We start from the raw sequence: 16,247 nt of genomic DNA on the forward strand, positions 1-16,247 counted from the left end.
TGTATCAGCAAATGCAGCTCTGACAGTACAGCAAAGAAGACGATTATCAGGAAACGGCTACGGTGCTATCTGTTGGAGGAAAGTAATAACCGGAACGTAGGAGTGGAACAAAACACCAAACCATAGAAGCTGTTACACAGGAGCTACAAAAGTATTTGAATCTGAGCACAGCAAGACATTTAGAAACGGTGCTTTAGTTGCCTGCCTGACCACACGTCGAGCCAAACAGTTTATTACCCCGACATATTTATTGCTCATTTGAGGGCAGACACTGACCGGTTTGGCTCTCTTCCTAAGCAGCATTACAATATTGTGGCATAGTTCAAGTGTGCTATACCCAGCCACTAGAAAAGGGGCATCTGCTGCCCCGGTGAAGTAAAACATGAGTACACAATGTAGGCCGTACAGCTCCAGCTCATGCTGCATTGGACTTGACCATGCCAGGTTGGTGGCGGGATCAGATAGATGGGCCAGCTGCACGTCTCTGCTATAGTTTTAACGAGCTGATAGGCAAATCCCATCCTGGTTAAAGATTATCCACTAGCTCGAGCTGCCACTGCATTATCTCCCCGTTGGCCCGGGGCATACAGGAGCCAAGAGGATTTACTTCACATGAGTGTGAGAGTGAGTGAGATGGAGTAATCTGCATTCTAAACAGCAAAAGGGTGGAACTGTGTGTGTGTGTGTGTGTGTGTGTTTGTTTGACTATAGGAGTTAGTGATCGGCTTTGCTCCCAGCGGGGTGTTAAAACCGTGTGTTTACTGTATACCATTTAGCTGTGTGTGTGTGTGTGTGTGTGTGTGTGTGTGTGTGTGTGTGTGTGTGTGTGTGTGTGTGTGTGTGTGTGTGTGTGTGTGTGTGTGTGTGTGTGTGTGTGTGTGTGTGTGTGTGTGTGTGTGTGTGTGTGTGTGTGTGTGTGTGCGCAGGATCATGGTTGTGTGGTTTGTTGTAATCTACATTCCTCTTCTTTCAGGGCTTTGTTTTGTTTCCCCTTAGGGCATACCAGCATTCAAAGGGTTAATTGCATCAGGAAGCTTGGCATGGAACAGACTCCTTTAACCCTTGGGTTGTCAGCTAAAATATTTAAATTTTTGCCACAGTGCCAAAAGGTCTAATTTATTCCTTTCACCTAAGACCTTTGCATCAGGGTTCTACATCTTGAAAGTGGATGCAGCTTTTGTCATTTTAATATTCCATAATAACGTACTTTTATTTACTTTTTTTGGTGTGTCACTGGATTAAATGATTGTGAAATGTGCAGAGGACTCCCTCTGATTAACTGGGAGACAATGCCATCTGCTGGATGTTTGAAGAATGTAGAGCCAGGGACTGCCTAAAATACTGAGCAAGTGTGTGACGGAAAGAGGTGAGGGCAGGATCACTTGTCTGGAAATCCATGAGCCATGAACTCATCCTAGATTAATACGGCTATTCAGCATTACTTAGTGTGAAAAGAGAGCCATGACTTGTGTGGCTTGTGGCTTTCTGGTTTTCTAAAGAATACGTGGAAACAGAGAGTAGAGAGCGCTCTCTTTTGTTAGACCATGCACACCCACATAACCTTAATCCTGTTGTGCGTGTTTTAATTGTTGGTGCCTTGAAGTAGTAAGTGTTGAACTGTGCTATGGTTTAACTGGTAATCTATGAGCTTTCAGCAGTTAGGGGTTACGTTGATTTCTGGTAGCTGCGCTTCTCTTTTGGTAAGTTAGGGCACCCTTGCCTTTATTGGACATGAGACAGTGGAAATGACATGCGACAAGTTGGTCAACCCCAAGGCCACAGGACGCCCCATGAGCTGCACTTCTACTTCTGAGTACCAGCAGAGGGGGACTGAACAAAGCATCATTTTTTTGGAACGCTATGATAGCACCTGCAACCCCTCAGCCCCTGCCATGACATGGGATCGCTGGGGTTTGCTTCCTACAAGCTTCTTTAGACCGACAACATCAACGAAGACCGCAAAGAGAAAGTCTCAGGGTGATCCTCGGGATGCCAGAGAGGAGAGGGGTGAGTGGGACGAAGATGGAAGAGAGTGAGGCGGTCCTGCGTTTTCTTGGGGGAGTCCTGAGGAACAGAAAGCAGCTTTGTCAAGAGGTGGCCTTCGGCACAATGCTGGCCACCGTGTAGCTTTATCATCTCTCTCCGTCATTGCTCTTGCTCCCTCGCTGTTGTGAGAAAAGTAGCGAGTGATGGAAGGAGGAAATGACTAAAGAAACGACTCATTCACACCCCTGCAATGACAGCAGGATGGACAGAGGGGAAGTCAAACCCACGCTTTTACCCTTTTCCTAACTCCTCCACCCCCGACAACTATTACGCATTGGTCTCCTCCGCCCTTATAAGAACTCCTCGTGGTTTATAGTGCATTTGTCTGCTTTTAGCCTGTGTGCGTGGCACTGTTAGTATTCTTAGCTGACTTCCTTGTTTGTATGATTACCTTTTTATTTTGGATGTAGTTGCCTGTCTTACACTTGCATTTTTCATGGTGAGCATTTTCAGTTGTTACAGAACAATTATGGCAATAAAGCGAGTTGAATTGAGGCAGATATTCTCACACAAAAGGCTTTCTCTTTTTTGCTGTCATGCTTGACACAGGCCAGGACATGTCCTCTTTCTCTTTCCTTCTCTTTCTTTTTGTGTCTCTGGGTCTCAAGAAGGGAAGGGCGCCTCACATATTTAACCCCCCCCCCCCCCCCATCCATCCATCTTTCTACATGCACACATACATACACTGCCTGTCGCTCCCCAGCAATGGGGTCAGATGTTATGACCGGCTGAGCACTCTTCTCCTCCTCAGCTCTTCTCCTCCTCTCCCCTCCCCCTCCTCCAGCATCGCCTTGGCAGGGCATGCATGCCTGTCTGTGTCTGTTGTCTACAAATGGCTGAGGAATTATAGGTTGAGAGGGGAGGAGGAGGAGTGAGGTAGAGTGTGAGAGGGGAGGGCTGGGGGGGTGAGGTCATGTGACATCGCAGCAGCTGCTAGGCTAAGAATTTCTGTTTTCTCACTTAGAGAGAGCGGGGGAGCTCGAGCAAGGAGGGGAGAGATAGGCAGCGTGTGGGGTGTGTTGCTTTGTTAGATAAGCTCAAAACGGTCTTTGTGAGCGGCAGCGCGAGGGACGGGAAGGCAGTCGGGCAGGGAGGCTGAGAGGGTGGACGGGTGAGAGGAGATAGATAGACGGAGAGCAAGAGAAAGGGGAGCAGGAAGATGGTGTGTGTCCTGTCGGTGGCTGCCGGTATGTGCCGTTCTGGGCTCAACGTGAAGATGCAGCCATGGGGGATCCAGGCGGCTCCACTCCTTTGTGCAGTAAGGAGCTTCAGCCACGCTCTTAATCTATGAGGAGGAGGGAGGGAGGGAGGGAGGGAGGGGGGGGTCATGAACTGCTGCCAGACCTCCGGGGGTGTGTGTGTGTGTGTGTGTGTGTGTGTGTGTGTGTGTGTGTGTGTGTGTGTGTGTGTGTGTGTGTGTGTGTGTGTGTGTGTGTGTGTGTGTGTGTGTGTGTGTGTGTGTGTGTGTGTGTGTGTGTGTGTGTGTGTTTGTCAAGCTATTGTCGTCTTTGCTTTCACTGTGTTACTCTCACGTGTGTCTGTGTGGTCGATACAGGCAGAAGTACGGTGTGCTCTGTGTAGTCTGTTAGGCTTGGCAGAAAGTTCCTTGTTGATATCTTTGACTCCCTTCTCTGACTTTCTCTAGAGAGGGAGGGAGGGAGGTACGCTAGTATCTTGACAAAGTCACGTTACTAGACTGGGCAGTTGGTGTGTGTGTGTGTGTGTGTGTGTGTGTGTGTGTGTGTGTGTGTGTGTGTGTGTGTGTGTGTGTGTGTGCGCGCGCGCTTGCTTGAGTGTCTCTCAATGGCGTAGTGTGTGTTGTTCAGACAGCAGTCATTGTTGATCCCATTATTAATTGTGTGCTGGGTTCACTTTGAGTGCACTGGGTAACTGGGAGGTTACAGGCAGGACAACTCGAGAGGTGTTGGGAATGTTCACTCTCATGCCTGACTTGCCGCTGTGTGTGTGCGTGCGTGCGCGCGACATTCAGGGATTCCACTGACCGAGGTGCTGTCAACACAGTGTCACCTTTCAACACACACACAGGAAGAAAAGGGACAGCCGTCTCAACCCTCCAACCACCACAAAGCTCTTATAAATATGAGGCTAGAAAGAGACATGGCACATCAAAATCACTCTTTTCACTGTTGAGTGAACTTTTTTTGGGGGGGTTGAACTGAACGTTTTCTTTTATACTCTTAAGTCTCAGAACCAATGACTTAACAAATCCAAAGATTCATTCAAAACTCATCGTCTTAAATTTAGCAGCTGGCAGTATTTGAAACATCACAGTTTATTTCCTCTTCCAGTGCTCTCGAACTTCCCGACAGAGCTTTTACCTCCCTGGCAGCATTAATTAGATCACGCGTAATATGAATGGGACGCTTTTTTTAATGTGATAGCTGTGTGTGAGAGCCAATGAGTTGCTAATTTGTTACATTTCAACACGGTGGGCACTGAATGAGTTTATGCTGAATTTGTTAACATCTGCGGGACTATAATATACTGCCACTAAGGAATAAAGTCACCCTGGTGGTGTCGGAGCGTGCTCAGTATAGGTTTTGTGTAACCTCCATGACCATGGACCTCTGGCAGACACACAGCCAGACTGGAGCTCTTTGAGCACAGAAAGGGGGTGACCTGTCCTCCTAACCTCCCACCTCTGACCTGAAGCCATACAACTAAAGCCCCTCTGCCCCAGCTGTCACAAACGGACACCCAGCACCACACTCTGCCCTGACTGTCCCTGTGTCCAAGGAAACAGCTATGTGCCGCACTTGGTTTTCCATATGTCTTACCGTGTATGCATTTGTATGTGTGTGTATGTAGCACTGAAGGTATTTATAAAGACTCCAGCCCTCCTGACTCATGTGTTTCTTGGTTCTTCTTGAATGCAGTATCGATTATAAATACTTCCCCATTCTCCTCCCTTTTGTCTTATTTGTAGGCATGAGCCATGAGCCAAAATCACCATCGTTAGGAATGATCTCCACGGCGACCCGTACCACGGCGACGGTCAGCCCCCTCACCCCGTCGCCTCTCAACGGCTCCATCGTAGCCAATGGAAGCCCCGCTGCCCAGTCTGCTCACTCTGGATTCGCCGCAGCCCTCCGTAAACTGGCAAAACAGGCCGAAGAACCTCGAGGTAAAGCCACGCGTGACAGGGATTTGACATTGGTAGCACTGTCGAGTTTAATTCTGCTGTATGGCAGTTTTAGGCTGTATAAGTAATTAAGAACATGTGTAATAATCTGTTTGCGCTACTTGTTTGGTGTGATATAAGCACAGTTGTGCTCTCGGTTGTGGCTTCCACTGTGCAAGCTCATTTGGTGATTGGAATTAAGTGTTATGTATTCATTCAACCGGTTCAGAATTAACTTGCATCTTACGGTTTGCGGTTTGTATTTCTCAATATGTTTTTGTCTGCAAAAACCTTTGCTGAAAATATGAAATATGAATATCAAACCATGATAAATGTGTTGTTACATCCAGTGCCAGTGTTCTGTACCTCCTGTACTGTGTGTGTGTGTGTGTGTGTGTGTGTGTGTGTGTGTGTGTGTGTGTGTGTGTGTGTGTGTGTGTGTGTGTGTGTGTGTGTGTGTGTGTGTGTGTGTGTGTGTGTGTGTGTGTGTGTGTGTGTGTGTGTGGAGGGGGGGGGGGGGGGTTATACAGGTGTGTGTGTGTGAGGAGGAGGGGCCATGTTCCATGGCCGGTTTGAGTGCGGAACTGCTAATAGCAATCGGATGATATCCACAGGATTGAATTAGTTGGTGTCTCTGGAGATATTGGGACGAAGAGGAGCCACTCTAGCTGACCCACTTAATGTGCTGTGTGTAAGTGCACGGATGCTTGTGTGTGCTTGTCAATGTGTGTACGATGGTGTTGTAATTTCTCCTTGTCAGTGTCTACACACACACACGCACACACGCACACACACACACACACACACACACACACACACACACACACACACACGGGAAGCATGCCATAGAATTCCCAACTCTCAGCGTTTTATCCTGTGGTTGTATTCGGGCTGCACGATTGCTAACGATTCATTTTCCAATTAGTTTAATTATGTAACAACAAATGTATTGATTATGCAGAAGATTATGTATGACTCCAAATTACCATAACAATTATTTACCCAAAATAAATATCAAAAACTTCATATTTCAATATTCTATTCAATCATCTTCTCTTAAAAACAAACAAATGTAATAGATTGCTGTCGCTCATTGAATAAGATAATAATCACTGTATGTCATAGCAACCCTGTCCCTGTATTTTTACTTCCCCAGTATTGTTTTTTGCTGAAGTACTCGACTTAGAAACTTAAAGTGGTTGTGACGTGGAATGATTTCATCACATGAGGTTGCAGTTAAGATTATCACTGGCAAATGTGTTTTTGCATCAGTGTGGGCCAAGAGAAAATTATTCAGTCACAGATTACGACAGCAGTCAGTAACGTTAGTTTAAGTCAGTTTCTTACTCCTACACGGCTGTTAAAGTCAAATATAAAACTGTCGAATAACAGCGTTTGATGATGCATGCATGGCGTAACGTTACATAACCACAGCGATGCAACAATTACTTATAACATGAGGGTGATGAAGAAACATTTATCCAATCAATTCTTGCGATGCGGCGACATGCCTTTATTACGACCATTAATTACCCTAGATTGTATGAATATGAAATAAGCATCAGGTGGTTGAATTTGCTGGTTATTAACTCGTACGGTACGACCATATGTCAGAAGTTCTGAACCATCCCTTTAATGCTGCTTGTTCAAAGATCCGTGAAGATCTATAAATGGTCTCTAAGAACATGAACATGCCAATCTTTTTCAAACTCGTGTGCCTCGTGTCTCTTGATTACACATATATAAACATAAAAAACAAATCCACAAAGCAGAATCTACACAGGAGAGTCTTAGTTGGAGGTTGTGTGTGTGTGTGTGTGTGTGTGTGTGTGTGTGTGTGTGTCCGTCCGTCCGTCCGTATGTTTGTGTGGCTCCATGCCTTGTCTCCGGAGAGGCCCAGCTACCCCAGCTGTCCACCCTGGCTCTTAAATCAGATGCTCCTTTCCTTTCTGGCTGTCCCTGGACACCTTGCTCCCCAGCCCACTGCAGCCTGGGACCCAGAACCCTGCAAATGATTTATTACCCCCAGAGAGAGAGAGAGAGAGAGAGAGAAGTCGGTCCCAACCTCTCCTCCCTCTCAATCCTTCTCCCCTTCATCTCTCTTCACTCCCTCAACCCTACATGCAGCCTTATTGACTTTCTCACCCTGTCTCTCTCAAACAGAAACGTCCACTTCCAGTGTTCCAGCCTGTCTTTTCGTTGTATCGTGGACTCACTCAACCCTTTTTTTTAATTGGATTTTTCCCCTTCTTATCATTGTTGCTCATCCGATTTTGTGTCAGTTGCAGCCGGAGAACTCGAGGGTTGCGTTCTCTTACTCGTGTGTTTTTAATACCTCAGCTTTTTTGTTTTTTTATTTTGCTACGAGGTGAGAATAAATGTGCGCGGTTGTATTTGTAATCTTCATTCTACCAAGGCAGAGAGAGCGCCTGTCTGTGGCTTTGTCATACAAACAGACACCAGATCCTGTCTGATTAATCTCTGCCACCTTTTTATTAAAAGCACACAAAAAAAAGCCCCTTTGTTATTTTTGAAGCCTGCTGACTGTGCTGCGTGGCTGGTGTAGGCAGCGATGTTTGGGTGACTCAGCCGTCAGGCATAAGGGGCAACTCTGTCCGTGTTAGGAGTACCGGCTCCAGGGTGGGCAGAGGCATGTAGCCCCTGGAGCTCCAGTCACCTCACTGTCTGCAGAGCCTGTATTTATAGGCAACACACACACACCCAAACACCCCCACACATGCTAACAGTTGTCTTTGCAACTGTGTATGCCTTGTGATTTCTTAGCATGCTTCATTCAGCCTGCTGTCCTTTCATTAGCTACTTTGACTCAACCTCTCCTCTCTCTCTCTCTCTGTCTCTCTCACCCTCTGGTTCATGCTTTGAGCGGAGTATTGCAGGATATCTGAGGTGCCATGACTCAGTTAATCCTCTCAGTTGTTTCTTCGTGCACACTCCAGACACATGCACGCCACCAGAATGTCACCGACTGTAGTGGCTGGAGAGAGAATGAAGGGAGAGTAGAGGTGTACAAGATAGACGGACTGAATTGGCTGGAAAAAAGAGGAATTGGAAGTAATTAGTGTTATTAGTTTGTCAGCTTCAGTATGTGTATGCGTGTGGCCGGAGGCTTCCCTTTTTTCTGGGAGCCCAGAGCATGCTGGGACATCGGGGCAGTGTGTCTCTGACCTCTCCATCTGGAGCAGAGAGAGAGAGAGATTCTTGAAAACCCCTCAGGCTGACTGTCCCTGAAACACTCAAACAAGCTCATTTGTTGGTGTTTTTCTCTCTTCTTTCCATACGCAGCAACCTTACACCTCACATGACTGCTCAGTAGCAAAGCAGCATTCAAGCTTAATATACAGTTTGTACAGTCAGCAGAAGGCACAGAGGATTGCTCCTCTTTTTTCCATCCGCCATCTTGTACCGTCTTTCTTTCCATCGCTGGCACAGCAACACACACACAGTGTGCTCCTCCCCTCCCCCCACTCCCTGATGCAGATTACAGGCTTTGTGTTGTGTTGTCAGTGCATGACCAAGACTGTAGTAGCAGGTGTGTGTGTGTGTGCATCAGTGGTTATTGTGTGTCTGTAAGTGTGGGGATGTTTGTGTGTATTAGAGTGCACGTGTTGAGGCTTGTGCTGCTGGTGGGGTGGCATATGGATGCAGGGTTGGCTGGGCACTGCTATGCACACCAGGTGTGAAATGGACTGTTTAATTAAGTGCTGATGTTGTTGTAATGCATGCTGGGAGGGAGGCGGGTGGAGGAGGGGGGTGGGGTGGATGTGTTGGCGGGGTGGAGGAGTGCACCTTCTGCCTGGCATGGCTGGGGCTGGCCATGCTTGGCTGTTTTGGTGGTGGTGGCGGAAGATTGGTAGGGGCCATTTGGCAACACTAAAATATTTTGTGTGGTGTTGTCTTCATATCAAGCCTTCGTGATCCAGAGGGCTTCACTGATAGCTGCTGGAATGAAATAGCCTGCTGAAAAGCTGTGGTGGCTTTTTGATTGGGTCAGTGGCTGAACTAGAAGGTGCCGTCAATGCAGGGACACTTGGCCACAGCCTCCGACCCCTGCTTGGTTTGTTTGTGCTGCTGTTGGTTGTATCTTTTTTGTGTGCGTGTGTGCTCGCGCATGCATGTGTGGCTCAGCTTGAGCGGTCAAGTGTGGAGGCAGTCTGGGAGAGTGGGGCTGGTAATAGAGGAGGCGATAGAGAAAGGAGCTTCACATTAATCACACACAGCTTGGGACTGAGACAGCGATTGCTTTCTTTCTCTCTTTTCCTTGCTCATTCCTTCTTTCTCTACCTCTTCTCTCTCTTTCTCTCTCTTTTTCTTTGTGTCCCCCCCACCCGACCCCATCACCACACACACACACACACACACACACACACACACACACACACCAAGAAAGGGACAATCAGTACAGCTAATGAAGTGCAGGTTGAGAGCTGATGAGCCTGTTTTAGACTCTGGGGCCGAATGCTGTGCTTCCCTCCTCCTCCTCTTCCTCTGCCTCCCAGCTCCCTACAGGACCAGCATGTATGGCCATCTTCTCTCTTCAGATGGAAAAGGAGGAGCATATGGCAGAAATGACACCAGCGTTGTGCCAATTGCCTCATCTATGATTTTTCTTCTATCAGATGGCACCCTCATGTGAGGGTGATTGTTGAATAAAGATATATGGGTTTTTGAAAATGGACAAGAGGAAGTCTTGGAGGTATGGATGGAGGCTTTTGGACACACATATTCACACATTCTATGGTTTAAACAGGAATATAAAGGGATACATTCAGATGCAGAAATGCGAACATGTAACTAATCTCTCAGACTTTTCCCATGAGCCCTCACCGGCAGTAAGTATTGTAAATGTGTTTATGAAAATTGTGTGTTGAGTCTGACGGATCTACGTCTGGTTGGAAGGCACTGTGTTTGAAGAACAGAAGGAAAGGAATTACCGTGTATGAAGAGGTGGTAGGTGGGTGGTGGTTGTGTGGGGTGTTGAGAGAGGAGGAGGGGATGATAGAGGAATAATAGCTGTGTGTGTGTGGCGGGGAAGGATGCTTAGATGTGAACACAGATTATACAGGCTGCAAGAAGAGAATGAAGCTTTTGGATGGCCCTTGTCTCTTTTATTTCCTTCTTCCACTCACCTGCTTCTCTTCCTGCTCTTAATTATTTAGTCTGCCCTGCCTCTCCTCCAATCTGCTTTGCCTCTACATGGAAAAGGAGGAGGAGATGGGAAGAGAGGGGGGTTAGAGAAATAGATGGAGTAGAGGTCTGTTGCTTAGCAGTCCTATCCTTTCTGCATCTTCCCTCCCTCCAGCCTTATTTCCCCCCCCCATCCGTGTGTGTGTGTGTGTGGTGACTGAATAGGCTGTGACACTAGAGCTGTATTAAGTGTAGCTCCATTCCCCAGGCTGAGTGGGCTGCTATTGATTGGCCTAGTCTTGCATGGGAGAGTAATGGCTCTCCGAGGTGAGGGGGGGGGGGTGGGGATTAGGCCACTAATTGCCATTGTGCAGACAAGATATGGCTCCCCCCCTCAATATCCCCCACCCTGTGCCTGCCACCCACTCACCCATCTGCACCCCTTATCTCTCTGCTTGCCCCTCCATCTCTCGCCTCACCTTGCACCTCTTTTGCACTCTCACTTGCTGTTTTTTTCCCTCCAATCACTCTCTTTTTTTTTTCATGTCTCAACTCACATGTATCATCCCCCCCCCCCCCCCCCCCCCCCATGCCATTATTGATTATTTCCATTATTTAGTGGGATTAGGTAGAATGAGGTGTTTAAATCAGTCTATATCCTGACTGTTGGGAAGCAGGGAAGACATGGCGCTTGGGTAAGAGATCTGCTGTTTCTAGTTCTGATGGTGATAATTGGAGAGGAAGTAGACCTGAAACTGGCCGCAGGTTTCACCTGCTGTGGTTGCATGTGTGCACGGTTTATGCACAAAAGCACACTACCTGCACATGCACACACAAGAGCACATCTCCTGCTGTCCTTGCTGCTGCGCCCAAGTGTGTGTCCCATTGAGAGGGTTGTGACCCAGTTTGACTGTGTAATGCTGCGCTCACTCACTGAGCAGAGACCTACAGCACACTACTGTAAGAGGAGGGGAAACGTAGAGACAATACAGAGCTTTAGGAACAAATTGAAAGACGGAAAAAGACTGAAGGGTAGAGACAAACAGAAGTGAAGCTTGTACATGGGGGGGGGGGGGGTAAAGATGAAATTGCACTGATAAATGTATGTGAATGTGAGCATATGATATGAGAGCTTTGGAACTAGAGAGAAAGCAAGATGTGTGGAAAGCGAGGCATGTGACCAGACCGTGACCCTGCGCTACAGGGTTTCCCTGGGGGGCTTTGTTAATGTGGCACAGCTACAGCGCAGCAGAGAAGCTCATTGGACCAGCTTTTCACCACCTGGTGTGTGTGTACGTTATTTGTTGCTATTGTAGTTCTGCAACCTCTTTTTATTCCGGAGTGAAGGAGCTACAGGATCATACTGTTGTTACATTGGCCTTTATAGTGACAGAGCAATAGACGGACTATTGGCTTGTCTTATGTTCATTCTTTCACTGAACTCATGTCGCCTGTCTCTGTCTTTCTCCAGCGTCCTCCATCAGCAGTGAGTCCTCTCCAGTGTCCTCCCCAGCCACCAACCACAGCTCCCCGGTCAGCACACCCAAGAGGGGTCCCCTTGGTCCAGGGCCTGGCCTGGTTCCCCCAGCGGGCCACAGCGTGCCAAACACTCCACCTGTAGTCACCATTGCTCCAACAAAGACGAGCAACGGCCTCTGGAGGAGCGAGGGACGCCAGGTAAAAGCACATTCAAACACCCGTCACACTGAGCCTGCTCTCTTCTTTCTTTCTTTCCTTTTAGTTTCTTTCAGTTGCTCTTTCAGAGGTCTCAGATTGTTACGGTGTATTTTCTCGTCAAAAGTGTTCTCAGTCTTCAGCTTGCTTGCCAACACAAGCATGCGCACAGTCAGGCTCTTTGGGGAGTAATGGATAATGTTGATTGCCTGCAACCCAGAGTGTGGCAGTAAGTATTTGACATATGTACATGTGACATAGCTGGCAGGTCTGTGTATGTCTGCTCCCCCCCCCCCCCCCCACACCGCCACCCCCCAATGACTCCATGCGTTAAACAATGCCAGCTGCCACTGGGCTGTCGAGGTGACAGCCTCAACGGCAGCTAACATCTGTGCCCCTCCAGCCCCCCTCTTGCCCTCGGCCCAGCCCCCCCCCCCCCCATCTCCAGCCTCGCCCTCTTCACTCAAGCAGTCAAGTCATCCTCTGCCTCGTCACCCTGACACCCCGCTCTCTGTTACGTAGTGGGGGAGAGACAGGGAGAGCTGCTTGCTTTGATAAGGAGTGGATTATGGATTATGGCCTTGCTTTAAGCCTTCTTATCTCAGCTCAGGGCTAATTTTTGAGGCCAAGAGCACAGTTACGAACAGCACTTGGCAACATGCGGAAACTCTCCGAGACACTTTGACAGTTCCCCGGAGACAGAAAGAAGGGGGGATAGCGAAGGGTGAGTGAGGAGGTCAGCTAGTCAGCTATGTGTGGTAGCATTCATACTATTGTCCTCTCTCCTGGACATCTCCTCCCCCCCCTGACCCTTTTACGAAATGACCCTTCTGCCGATCAAGGGTCAACGAGAGCTGTGAGGGGCTGGAGAGACAGGGTAGCTCTTCCAATGATGTCACCCCTTTTGCCATTCCTTCAGCTTCACAAGTTTAAAAGAGCAGAAAAAATAAATACAGAGACAGAAGCACCCTGCGTGCATGTGTTTGTATGCTTTTGCACGGTGGTTGAGAGTTCAAGCTCAAATGGAAAAGGTCGTGTCACTGGAATTGTGGTGCCTTCAGCCGCGCGGGGCCACCCAGCCAAAGAATGAGGAGGTTATGGGAGGTGATGTGGACAAGAGGTTGGGATGAGGGGAGGCGGGGGGCAGCGTGGATGCCTAACTAAAGCTGGCGTAATAGCATCTCCCCTATTTCCGCGGTGCTGCTTCAGCGAGCACATATAGCTCTGGTCACAAAGAGCCTCGGGGTCGTATAGGCCACAGACATACATACGCGCCATCAAAATGTCTCTCAAACAAAGATGATACTGTTTGGATTGTTAATCACTGATCAGGAAGGATGCATCAAGGAAGAAGGGTCGACCCTGTGGAACTTTTCCTTTTGCCTTTGACCCTTGTCTCCCTTTTATTATCATTCAGGTTTTATTCCACATTTTCCTTTTGGGCATGATACTGTTGCCCCATGTCATGACCAACCTGTGTTTTTCAATGCAGACTGATAGAGAGAGGAGAAATGCAGGGTCGCATACGGAGGCACGAGTCTCTGGATCCCCTGCAAAGCACACAAGAAAAGCTTGTTTCTTGCTGTGTTCACATTTGTGTGTGTCCTGCTTTTGTGCGTTAGAAGCGTTGGTTGGTGTCTCTCAGGCGGAGATATGTGTTTCGGGGGGGGGGGGGGGGGGTGATAGGCAAAGCAGCAAAGGAGGGAGGGAGGGGGGGCTTGGTGCGTTGGCATTTTGCTTTAATGACTGCAGGAGTCTGCTCCCGCTGCTGCCTGTAATTGCTTTTTAATTGGCAATTTGGATTCATAGCTCCATCTGAGAGGCGTAAACGAGCGCTCCACAATACGCAGGGTCTCCCACCCTCAGTGGGGGGGTTACAGGGGCCTGGCTCACACAGAGGAAGATGGCTATTAATGGATGTGTCTTTGAGTCTGAGTGCTTGTATTTGTGCTCTGTACTTTGTATATGGCATGGTGCTGTTGAATAGTGTGTGTTATATAGGAGGCTGTTTTTTGGCAGGTGGTGAAAGGTCAAAATGGCTGGTTGGATGTGTAGGTGCCTGAGTGACTAAGGTTCCTCTCTAATGGGGTTGGAAGGTTCTAGCTTTGTGATGTATGTGCTTTTTCAAGGTGCTGACCTGTTACACCCACACCTGTGCATGGTTTCATACAGGCGTACACACACACACACACACACACACACACGCATGCACAGAGTAGACACACACAAACGGGGACCAAGCTTCGGCTGTGATGTGCATATGTACACATTCTCATCTACAAACAGGTTTCTACATTACTTTTTTTGCTGATCATATCACATATATATATATATATATATATATACATATAGTTCTCGTGTTGTTATGCCATCAAAAGTTCCGATGCAACAGCTTGATTTGTGGTTGAGTTATGTTGCCAGCTGTACATCTTTTTGATGCTCAGGAGGGGATAGACTGGAGAAATGCACACATGTGCACATGACTTCATCTGCAAGTTCATGTGGGTCAAGATACAAACAATTGAATATTCGTTTGTCTGCTTGCCAATCACCATTTTTTTATTATGACTTCCAGAGAGCCACGCATCCGCCATTGGTAGTGTTGGACATCTAGGCAGATGGAGAACAATAGACTTTGTGGTCAAAGAAGAACACACAGAGAGCTGCTCCCAAGTCACAATCTGATATTAACTTCTCTTGACATATATTAACCTCTTTTCCAGTTGGCTGCTGATTAGGAGGGGAGGTCCACCTTCTCCGTTTGCTCATAAAGCTCTGAGAGGATGAGAGTGGCGTAGGGGGTTTACGGGGACAATAGGTCGGAGGCAGTAGAGTGCCTTACTGTTAAGTGAAGCGCAAAAAACAACAAGGAGAAAACGGTAACATTAAACGACTGCAGCGTGGGGGTAAAGAAACAAAGGGGGATGTGAGGCGTCTAAACATTAGAGGCATTTAAGATTGGATGTTAGCGCATCAGTGTCAGCCTGGGTCAGTGGCTGCAGAGCAGGACGTGGCGGTAATGGCTCCCAAAATTGGATTTATTTTATCGGCGGCAGTAGTGAGAGAGGCCTGTGCTGCTGTAAGGTCTCTCTCTAATCCCAGGGAGCCCAGAGGTTAATTTAGTGGGGCAAGAAGTGCCTTCCCCTCTCGCTCCGCTTTATGTCTCCCTCCGTATATTTGCTTTCTTCCTTCTTTCCGGTCTTTCCATCTAGTTGATCCCTTGCTAACTTCAACTTGAATTGTCGTTTGGTGGGAGGTGGGATTAACTGTTCCATCTTACTATCCTCGACTGTGTATCCCTCCACAAACAGTTTCCTTGTTCAACTTACCAGGGTTGTACGTTTCTCTTTTCTACGAATGCATTTGTAGGCAGAGGGAAACCAAAACTTCAGAAAATGCACTCCCACAGCAGGACGTCTCTGTAGCTCTGAAACTGTGTGTGTGTGTGTGTGTGTTGTGGGATTGGATAAGTGAGACCAGGCTTGCTGCGAAAGGGAGAGAGGGAGGAGAAAGGGAAGAAAGAGAAACAGAGGCAGAGGGATGTTGCTTTTTTGACTCTGTTGTCTTTCTTTTAGATGTTGGTGTTTAAGTTATGTGTGCACACACACAAACACACACACACACACTTTGCCAAGATCAAAGTCATCATCTCTTTAGAAGTACTGCTATTGTACATCTACCATTACCTCATCTTCATCGATCATACAGATGACATCTGTTGTATACAATTAGAGAAAAACAGTGAGGCTGTTTTTTTACCACTCTATGCCTGCGTCACCATTTGTATCCTATATTCCCTCCAGAGAAATGTGATTAATAGGGCCTGAGGTAGGAAGACGAGCGAGGGAGGCTGCTGCACCGTACAGTCCTATTCTTTCCCCGTCTCCCCCTTCACAGGATGGGCTCCATGAGCGCTGACAACCGAGACACAGGTCACAGGTCTTCACGAACAATGACTAAACTCTCTCTCTGCATCTCTCTCCAGGCTGACTCGGGGCCTCGTGGGGCCAGCAGGGAACGTCTGGGTGCAGAGGGGAACCTCCCACAGGAAAAGGGTGGCCCCTCAGTCCCTGCCCACCTCCTGGGAAACCCCTATGCCTTTGGTCTCAGCCCCGGCGCTGTCATGCAGGATTCACGGTTCCAGCCTCTCAAGTGAGTCTCACACGGCTCTGCCTGTGTCTCTGGATTTGAGTAGTTTACATGTTTCAATCTAAAAGGAAGTTTCTACACGCACTCTTCT

The 16,247-nt window shown here is 48.0% G+C and overlaps 1 protein-coding gene across 2 annotated transcripts in view; it reads left to right on the plus strand.

Moving 5' to 3' along the window:
• gse1b (Gse1 coiled-coil protein b) overlaps positions 1–16,247 on the plus strand; it is a 156,444-nt gene that overhangs the window by 128,652 nt on the left and 11,545 nt on the right. For both annotated transcript variants that reach the window (XM_079283838.1, XM_079283839.1), the window contains 3 exons: positions 4,994–5,191; positions 11,805–12,010; positions 15,993–16,159. In XM_079283838.1, the coding sequence (XP_079139964.1) occupies positions 4,994–5,191; positions 11,805–12,010; positions 15,993–16,159 (571 nt within the window). The remainder of the gene's footprint in view (positions 1–4,993; positions 5,192–11,804; positions 12,011–15,992; positions 16,160–16,247) is intronic.

Source organism: Melanostigma gelatinosum, assembly GCF_949748355.1.
Source record: "Melanostigma gelatinosum genome assembly, chromosome: 2".
In the NCBI taxonomy this organism is placed as follows: Eukaryota; Metazoa; Chordata; class Actinopteri; order Perciformes; family Zoarcidae; genus Melanostigma; species Melanostigma gelatinosum.